This window comes from Strigops habroptila, unplaced genomic scaffold, assembly GCF_004027225.2.
Source record: "Strigops habroptila isolate Jane unplaced genomic scaffold, bStrHab1.2.pri NC_044300.1_ctg1, whole genome shotgun sequence".
NCBI lineage: Eukaryota > Metazoa > Chordata > Aves > Psittaciformes > Psittacidae > Strigops > Strigops habroptila.
The window spans coordinates 1-9,362 of NW_022651057.1; the positions used below are offsets into that span (position 1 = coordinate 1).

A 9,362-nucleotide genomic window follows, 5' to 3' on the forward strand; every position below is an offset into this window, starting at 1 on the left:
GGTTCTCGGCATCGCGGGTGAACTTGATGCCGATGGAGCCGGAGCCGATGGAGCCGGAGCCGCTTTCCTTGGGCACCGTGGTGGAGGTGACGCCTTCCCGGATGAGCACGGACACCTTGGATTGGAGCTTCACCTTGCGGCCGGCGTTCCCGCTGCTCTCCCGGTGCCCTTCCCGCTTGCTCTTCCTGCCCTTATCCCGGTCGCTGCGCGGAGCCTTCTCCTTCTCCGCTTTCCCGGGATCCGGAGCCGGGTTCTCCTTGAACTTCTTCTTGTGCTTCTCCCGGCCCGGCTGCTCCTGGGATCGGCTCCGTTTCCGCTCCTTTTCCTTCTTGCCTTCCGCCGCCGGCCGCGCTTCCCCTTTCCCGGCCCGGAGCGGCGCTTCCGGAGGCTCCCGGTCGGAATAACCCTCGAAGCTCATCCCTTCGGAGTCGTAGAGCACTTCCCGCTTGGCGGGCTCCGGCGTTCCCTCCCTCCGGCTCACCGTGATGGTCCTTTTGATGGCGAAGAGGTCGGAATCGTTCAGCTCCTGGATGGATGGCGGCACCACGGGCCGCGCTTCCCGGCGCCGCGCCGCCGCTTCCGCGCTCTTGTCGCCCTTGGAATCCAGCGCTTCCCGGCGGGACGAGCGGCGTTCCCGGGAGCGGGAGCGCTGCTGCTGCTTCTTCTTCTTCTTCCCGCCCTCGCCGCGGTGCTTTTCCTTATGGCGGGAACGCCGCGCGGTGCTTCCCGAGCGCCGGCTCCGGCGCTTCTCCCGCGAGCGGGAACGGCGCCCGCGGGACCAGGAACGCCGCCGGGAGCGGGAGCGGGAGCCGCGGCGCCGGTGCCGCTCCTTGGATTTGGGAGGCGGATCGGGGGGTTTCTTCCCTCCCCATCCCACGGAGCCGGAGGAGCCGCGTTCCCGGGAGCGTTTGGGCTTCTTCCGGGATGCGGCCGATGGCGAATGGGGCGAGGGGGGGGGCGCGGAGCCGCCGCTGGCTCAGGATCTTGCGGCGCAGGTCGGAGCCGGTGCTTTTCCAGCGCGGATCCGGTTGGTTCTCGGCTCCGAAATCGCCTTCCTCATCGGAATCCGCATGGAGAGACAAGAAATCGTCCCCCTCCGGCACCCGCGGCGCCCGCGGCTCCGGCGCCCGCGCTCGGATGGGGCCGGAGGCGGCGCCGGGGCCGGAGCCGGAGCTGATTCCCGAGCTCCGGAATAGCCGCAGGGGGCTGTAGCGCTCGTCCTCGTGCGGGACGATCTCCCCTTCCTCGATCTCGGAATCGCCGGTGCTCGCGGCCCACTCGCGCCGGGCCCGGTGCCTCTTGGCCCCTCGGGACGCGGCGCCCTGCGGCGGCGCTTTGGCGTTGCCGGCGGCCACCACTTCCAGGGATAACTTCCCTTCCAGCTTCCCGTCGCATTCCGGGTGCTTCTTAGTGGCCAAATCCACCACGAAGACGCGGCGCCGCGGCTCCGGAACGCTGCCCGAGGCCGGGGCGGCCGCTTCCTCTTCCTCCTCTTCCTCCTCCTCTTCTTCTTCCTCTTCCTCCTCTTCCTCTTCCGGGAGCGTGGAGTCGGCTCCGGGAGGGATTTGGGAAGCCGGAGGCTCCGGTTCCGGCTCCGGCTCCTTCTCAAAGTCCTGGCTCAGGCTGTTGTCGTCGTAGATCCCGGCCAAGGTCTCGGAGATGCGGCTGATGCTGTGGGACACGTCGGGGCGGGGGGGCTCTTCCTCGTCCTCCTCTTCCTCTTCCTCCTCTTCTTCTTCTTCCTCCTCCTCCTCTTCCTCCTCCTCCTCCGGGCTGGGGCTGCTGCGGGACGAGCTGGGGTTGGAGCCGGTGGGATCGAAGGGATCGTACTTCTGATCCTGGTGCCCTTCGGCCTCTTTGGGGGGGGAGGAAGAGGATGCTCCGTAGGGAAAGTCGGCGCCGGGGGGGGGGTTCTCCTCATCCGTGGGGTGGAAAGGGTCATAAATATCCAGGATTGGGGAATGGGGCCGGAACGTGGCCGGGGGGGGGGCGCCGGAAGAGGACGAGGAGGAGGAAGAGGAGGAAGAGGAAGAGGAGGAAGAGCGGGAAGAGGAGGAAGAGGAAGAGGAATCGGGGGGGTGGCTCCGCGCCGGCTCCTGCCGCGGGGCCGGGGGGGGCAGGTTCGGGGGGGGGCGCTGCTGCTGCTGCTGTTGGGGGGGGCCCCCCCCCGGCGCCCCCCCCCCGGGGCTGCCACACGGGGGCCCCCCCCCCCACCCCGGGAGCGCCGGGGCCGGGGGGGGTGGGGGAGGTTTGGGGGGGGCCGGTGGTTTGGGGAGGGGGGGTGCGGCGGGGGCGGGGTGGGGGGAACGGGGGGGGGATGAGAGGGGGGGGATGAGCGGAGGGGGGGGGACACGGGGGGGGGGCACGGGGGGGCACCCCCCGGGATGCGCCAGCGGCGAGAGGAGGAGCCGGGGAGGTGGCCTGGGGGAGGGGGAAACGGGGGTCAGGGGGGGCAGCACCCACACGGGGACCCCCCCCCCGGACCCCCATTGCCCCCCAACCCCCTCCAGTACCCCCCAAAGTGCCCCCCCGTGGCCCTTAATTCACTCCAGTACCTCCCCATGACCCCCATGACCCCCCTTTCCCCCCATTGTCCCCCATCCCCTCCCATTGCCCCCCATCACCCCATCACCCCATTCCTCCCCATTGCCCCCATCACCCCCCACTGCCCCCATCACCCCACAACCCCCATTCCCCCCACTGCCCCCATTGCCCCCCATTATCCCCATCACCCCCATCACCCCATTACTCTCATTCCCCCCCATCACCCCCACTGCCCCCCATTGACCCCATTCCCCCCCATCACCCCATTATCCCCCCATTAGCCCCATTGTCCCCATTGCCCCCCATCACCCCCATTCCCCCCCACTACCCCCATCGCCCCCACTACCCCCATTCCCCCCCCACCCCCACTGCCCCCCATTACCCCATCACCCCCATTACCCCCACTGCCCCTCACTACCCCACTGCCCCCATTGCCCCCATCACCCCCATTGCCCCCATTCTGCCCCATTACCCCCACTGCCCCTCATTACTCCATTGCTCCCCATTACCCCCACTGCCCCCCACTCCCCCATTGCCCCCATAAGCCACATCGCCCCCATTGCCCCCATCACCCCCACTGCCCCCATTCCCCCCCCTCACCCCCATAACCCCCATCACCCCCATTGCCTCCATTCCCCCATTGCCCCCATAACCCCCATTGTCCCCATTACCCCCCATCACCCCACTGCCCCCATTGTGCCCATTCCCCCCATCAGCCCCAGTCCCCCCATCGCCCCCATTCCCCCCCATTCCCCCCATTCCCGCATTGCCCCCATTGCCCCCCATTCCCCCCCATTACCTCCACTGCCCCCCATTACCACATTGCCCCCATTGCCCCATTGCCCCCCATTACCCCCTTGCCCCCATCACCCCCACTATCCCCATTCCCCCCCCACCCCCACTGCCCCCATTACCCCACCACCCCCATAATCCCCATCACTCCCATTGCCCCATTCCCCCCCTTGCCCCCATTGTCTCCATTCTCCCCATTACCCCCACTGCCCCCCATAGCACCCACTGCCCCCCATTACCCCAACCACCCCCATTACCCCAATCACCCCCATTATCCCATCCTCCCCATCACCCCCATTGCCCCATTACCCCCATCGCCCCCCTTGCCCCCATCACCCCCATTGCTCCCCTTACCCCCATCACCCCCCTTGCCCCCATCACCCCCATTGCTCCCCTTACCCCCATCACCCCCCTTGCCCCCATCACCCCCATTGCCCCCCTTGCCCCCATCACCCCCGTTACCCCCCTTGCCCCCATCGCCCCCATTGCCCTATTACCCCCATCGTCCCCCTTGCCCCATCACCCCCATCACCCCCATCACCCCCACTACCCCCCTTGCCCCCCCCACCCCCTGCCCCCCCCCCGTACCTTTGTGGCGCCGCCGGGCCGGGCCGGGCTGCAGGAGGCGGGAGGCGGCCGCCAGGGCCCCGCTGCCCCCCACCCGCACCTCGGCCACCAGCTCCAGCTCCTCGGGGGGGGGCCTCGGCCTCCCTGCGGGCAACGGGAGTCAGGGGGGGCCCCCGGCAAGGGGACACCCCACCGGGACACACTGCGAGGGGCTGCGATGGGGGGGCAGGGGGGGCAGGGGGGCACCCCAATGGGACATACTGGGATGGACTGGAAGGGACTGGGATGGGGGGGCCAGGGGGGCACCCCAACACTGGGACACCCCAATGGGACATACTGGGATGGACTGGAAGGGACTGGGATGGGGGGCCAGGGGAGCACCCCAACACTGGGACACCCCAATGGGACACATGGGGATGGACTGGAAGGGACTGGGATGGGGGGGTCAGGGGGGCACCCCAACACTGGGACACCCCAATGGGACATACTGGGATGGACTGGAAGGGACTGGGATGGGGGGGCCAGGGGGGCACCTGGCACTGGGGCACCCCAATGGGACATACTAGGATGGACTGGGATGGACTGGGACAGGGGGGTCAGGGGGGCACCCCAACACTGGGGCACCCCAATGGGACATACTGGGATGGAGTGACATAGACTGGAATATACTGGGATGGACTGGGATGGGGGGGTCAGGGGGGACCCCAACACTGGGGCACCCCAATGGGACATACTGGGATGGACTGGGACAGGAGAGTCAAGGGGGACACCCCAACACTGGGACACCCCAATGGGACATACTGGGATGGACTGGGATGGGAGGGTCAAGGGGGTCACCCCAACACTAGGGCACCCCAATGGGACATACTGGGACAAACTGGTTCATACTGGGACTGGGACAGACTGCAATGGGGGGTCAGGGGGAACACCCCAACATTGGGACACACTGGGATGAACCGGCAAGGACTGACCCCCATGAGCGCACCCCCTCCACCCCCCAATGTGAACACAGGCCCCCCCCCTCCAACAGGGACACCCATTACCACCCCCCCAGGGGGGAGCCCAGTGCCTGGGTGCCCCCCCCCCCACAATGGGCTCCCATTCCCGGCACTCACCCCCCAATTCCAGAGGCCAGGAAGAGCTGGGCCCGCAGCGAGGCCGCGCAGCCCTGCGGGAGCTGGGGCCCCCCCGGCGCCTCCCAGGCCTGGGGAGAGACCCCCCCCACCACGGGGGGGGCAAGGAATGAGCAACACCCCCCCCACAGAGAGGTGGTTGGGTCCCAGCATGCGCTGGGGCTTGGGACTGGGAGGGACTGGGATGGACTGGGATGGACTGGGATGGACTGGACTGGGATGGACTGGGATGGGACTGGAATGGGACTGGGATGGACTGGACTGGGATGGACTGGGATGGGACTGGGACATACTGGGATGGACTGGGATGGACTGGGATGGGACTGGGACATACTGGGATAGACCGGGATGGACTGGGACATACTAGGATAGAATAAACTGCGATGGACTGGGACATACTGGGATGGACTAGGATGGACTGGGATGGGACTGGGATGGGACTGGGACGTACTGGGATGGCTTTGGACATACTGGGAGCTACTGGGATGGATTGGGAGAGCTTGGGCCATACTAGGATGGGATAAACTAGGATGGACTGGGACATACTGGGAGGGACTGGGAGGGACTGGGATGGGACTGGGACATACTGGGATGGGACTGGGACATACTGGGAGCTACTGGGATGGACTGGGAGAGCTTGGGCCATACTAGGATGGGATAAACTGGGATGGACTGGTACATACTGGGATGGACTGAGATGGACTGGGACATACTGGGAGAGACTGGGATGGGACTGGGCCATACTGGGAGGGACTGGGATGGGACTGGGACCTACTGGGAGAGACTGGGATGGGAATGGGCCATACTGGGAGGGACAGGGATGAAACTGGGACCTACTGGGAGGCACTGGGTTGGGACTGGTCCATACTGGGAGGGACTCGGATGGGACTGGTCCATACTGGGAGGGACTGGTCCATACTGGGCCATACTGGGAGCACTCACCGGGCCGCCCTCGGCGTGGGGTCCCCAGCACCGAACCGACCTCTTCCTCATGGGCTCTGTGGGGGGGGCACGGGGGGGGCTGTGGGTCAGGCACAGAGCCCATAGAGACCCACTGCCCCCCCCCGGACCCCCCCAAGCCCCAGCCCCGGCCCTACCTTCAGCCAGGGCCCAGCCTTGGAGGGCGCCGCTCACCACTCGCTGCAGAGCCTTCTGCGGGGGGGGGACACCCCGAAAACACTGTCACAGCACCCCAAAACCAGCCCGAAACCCCCAAAACCTGCCCCAAAACACCCCAAAACAGCCCAAACCTGCCCAAAACACCCCAAAACAGCCCAAAACCACCCCAAAACACCCCCAAACTGCATCAGGGGGGTCTAAGCACCCCAAAACCACCCGACCCCCCCCCCAAACTATGTCGGGGGTCCCAGCACCCCAAAACCACCCCAAACCCCATCGGGGAGGTGTCTCTGAGCCCCCAAACCCCATCAAGAGGAGTCAGAGCCCACCCCAACTGTATCAAGGGGGGTCTCAGCACCCCGAAACCACCCCAAAACCCCCCCCCCCAACCCCATCACGGGGGTCCCAACCCCTCAAACCCCCCCCAAACCCCCTCAACCCCCCCCCAGGCCCCATAAAGGGGGTCCCTGACCCCCAAAACCCCACAAAGGGGGGTCACAGCACCCCAAACCCCCCCCCAAACCCCCATCATGGGGGTCCCAGCCCCCCCCCCCCCCCGTACCACCAGGGCCTGGCCGGGCCGCAGCGGCCCCTCGGGCTCTGGGGGGGCCCCCCCGGGTCCCCCCCCCTCCTCCGGTGGCTCCTCCCGCCCCCCCGGGGGCCGCGGCTTCTCCTCCTCCTCCATGGGCACGGCACGGCCTGGGGGGGGCACAGGGCAATGGGGGGAGCCCGGAGATGGGGACCCCCCCTTTGGGGATGAGGACCCCCCAATGCCCCTTTTCATAGCCCCAATCCCCCCATTCCCACCCCAAATCCCTCCATTGTGCCCCAAATCCCCGTATTGCCTCCCAAATCCCTTCTTTGTGCCCCAAATTCCCTCATTCCTGCCCCAAATCCCTTCTTTTTGCCCCAAATCCCCCCATTCCCATCCCAAATCCCTTCATTGTGCCCCAAACCATCCCACTGCATCCCAAATCCCTTCTTTTTGCCCCAAATCCCCCTATTCCCACCACAAATCCTCTCATTCCTGCCCCAAATCCCTTCTTTTTGCCCCAAATCCTTCCTTATGCCCCAAATCCCCCCATTCCCACCCCAAATCCCTTCATCGTGCCCCAAATCCCCCCATTCCTACCCCAAATATCTTCTTTTTGCCCTAAATCCCTTCATTGTGCCCCAAATCCCCTCATTCCTACCCCAAATCTCTCCTTTTTGCCCCAAATCCCTTCATTGTACCCCAAATTACTCCATTTCTACCCCAAATTCCTTCTTTTTGCCCCAAAACTCTTCATTGTGCCCCAAATTCCCCCATTCCTACCCCAAATCCCTTCTTTTTGCCCCAAATCCCCCCATTCCCAGCCCCAAACCAGCCCATTTCCCTCCGTTCCTGCCCCAAATCCCCTCGGAACAGCCCAAATCTCTCTGTTCTCATCCCAAATCCCCCATTCCCAGCCCAAATCCCCCCAAAACCTCCCAAATCCCATCCCCACATCCCAAATCTTTCTATTCCCAATCCCAAGCCTCTTCTTGCACCCCGAATTCCCCCATTCCCACTCCTAATCCCCTCAGAACACCCCGAATCCCCCCATTCCCGCCCCAAATCCCTTCAGAACATCCCAAACCTCTCCATTCCCACCCCAAAACCTCTTCTTCCCCCTATTCCCTCCCCAAATCCCCCCATTCCCGCCCCAATCCCCTCAGAACACCCCAAATCCCCCCATTCCCGCCCCAAATCCCCCATTCCCGCCCCAAATCCCCTCAGAACACCCCGAATCCCCCCATTCCTGCCCCAAATCCCCTCAGAACACCCCAAATCCCCCCATTCCCGCCCCAATCCCCTCAGAACACCCCGAATCCCCCCATTCCCGCCCCAATCCCCTCAGAACACCCCGAATCCCCCCATTCCCGCCCCAATCCCCTCAGAACACCCCGAATCCCCCCATTCCCGCCCCAATCCCCTCAGAACACCCCCAATCTCTCTATTCCCGCCCCAAACCCCGCTTTTTCGACCCAAATCCCCTCAGAACACCCCAAACTCCCTCCTTTTACCCCAAACCTTCCCGTTCCCACCCCCGAACTCCCTATTCCCGCTCCAAATCCCCCTGTTCCCGCCCCAAATCCTTTCTTTTGCCCCAAATTCCCTCATTCCCACCCCAAATCCCTCCTTCCCGCCCCAATTTACCTCAGAACATCCCAAATCCCCTCTATTCCCGCCCCAAACCCCCTTCTTCAGCCCCGACCCCCCCCGTTCCCGCCCCAACTCGCCCCCCCTCCCGTCCCCGCCCCTATTCCCATCGCTATTCCCAGCGCTATTCCCATCCTTATCCCTATTCCCATTCCCATTCCCGCCCCCCCCCCTCCCCTCAGCCCGGGCCGGGCCCCGCCGCCATCTTACCGCTGCGCCGCGGGGGCGGGGCGTGGCGGGCGCGGGGCACGCCGGGAGCAGGAGCGCCGCCTGCCGAGGGGGAGGCCCGGGACTACACTTCCCGGCGTGCCCCGCGCCCACGCGTTGCTAAGCGACGCCTAGGCGGGGAAGCCACGCCTCCCTTTCACTAACCACGCCCCCTTCCTCGCCTTATAAGGCGCGCGGGGGGCGTGGCGCTGCATATATTAGCGCCTGGCACCGCCCCCTCTGAGGAGTGCGCCGCGATGGAGCACGGGGGGGGGGGGCGGCTGGTTTTGGGGGAATTTGGGGGGTTTTGGGGTCCGGGGGGGGCGGTGGCACCGGGACCCCCCCAAAAGGCTCCTTCTGGTCTTGCTGGGACCAGGTGTGGGGGCACCCCATAAACCGGGACCTGTGACACCCCCCCACTCCGGGGTACCCCAAATCCAGGACTCCTCCAAGCCCCATATGGGGCACCCCCTTCACCCGTTTGAGGACTCAGACCCCCCCCAAATCCTTTATCACCCCTCCTGCACTTTGGGGGTTCCCTTCCCGTTCGGCGGCGCCCCCCCGAATCCCATAAGCTCCCCCCAAGTCCTGTTGCCCCCCTATAGCCCATGAGACCCCCCTAAGTGTGAACCTCCCAAGTCCTGGGACCCCCCTCAAGTCATCGAAGACCCCCCCAATTCGATGACCCCCCAATCCCATGGGACTCCCCAAGCCCTGTGACCCCCCCCAAGCGCTGTGATCCCCCCAATCCCATGAGGCCCCCCAGCCCCCCAAGTCACCCAACACCCCCCCATATCCCACGACCCCCCAAGCCCTGT

At 65.8% G+C, this 9,362-nt stretch overlaps 1 protein-coding gene across 1 annotated transcript; it reads right to left on the bottom strand.

Moving 5' to 3' along the window:
- Positions 1-4: 4 nt before the first annotated feature.
- Positions 5-6,919, bottom strand: LOC115618920 (splicing factor, arginine/serine-rich 19-like; the record flags this gene model as incomplete). The annotated part of the gene is given in 8 exon segments (XM_030510866.1): positions 5-868; positions 870-2,147; positions 2,262-2,421; positions 3,925-4,047; positions 5,019-5,107; positions 5,988-6,034; positions 6,134-6,188; positions 6,718-6,919. Coding segments are annotated over 8 exon segments (2,739 nt in total), but the record flags the coding sequence as incomplete, so codon positions are not given.
- Positions 6,920-9,362: the final 2,443 nt, after the last annotated feature.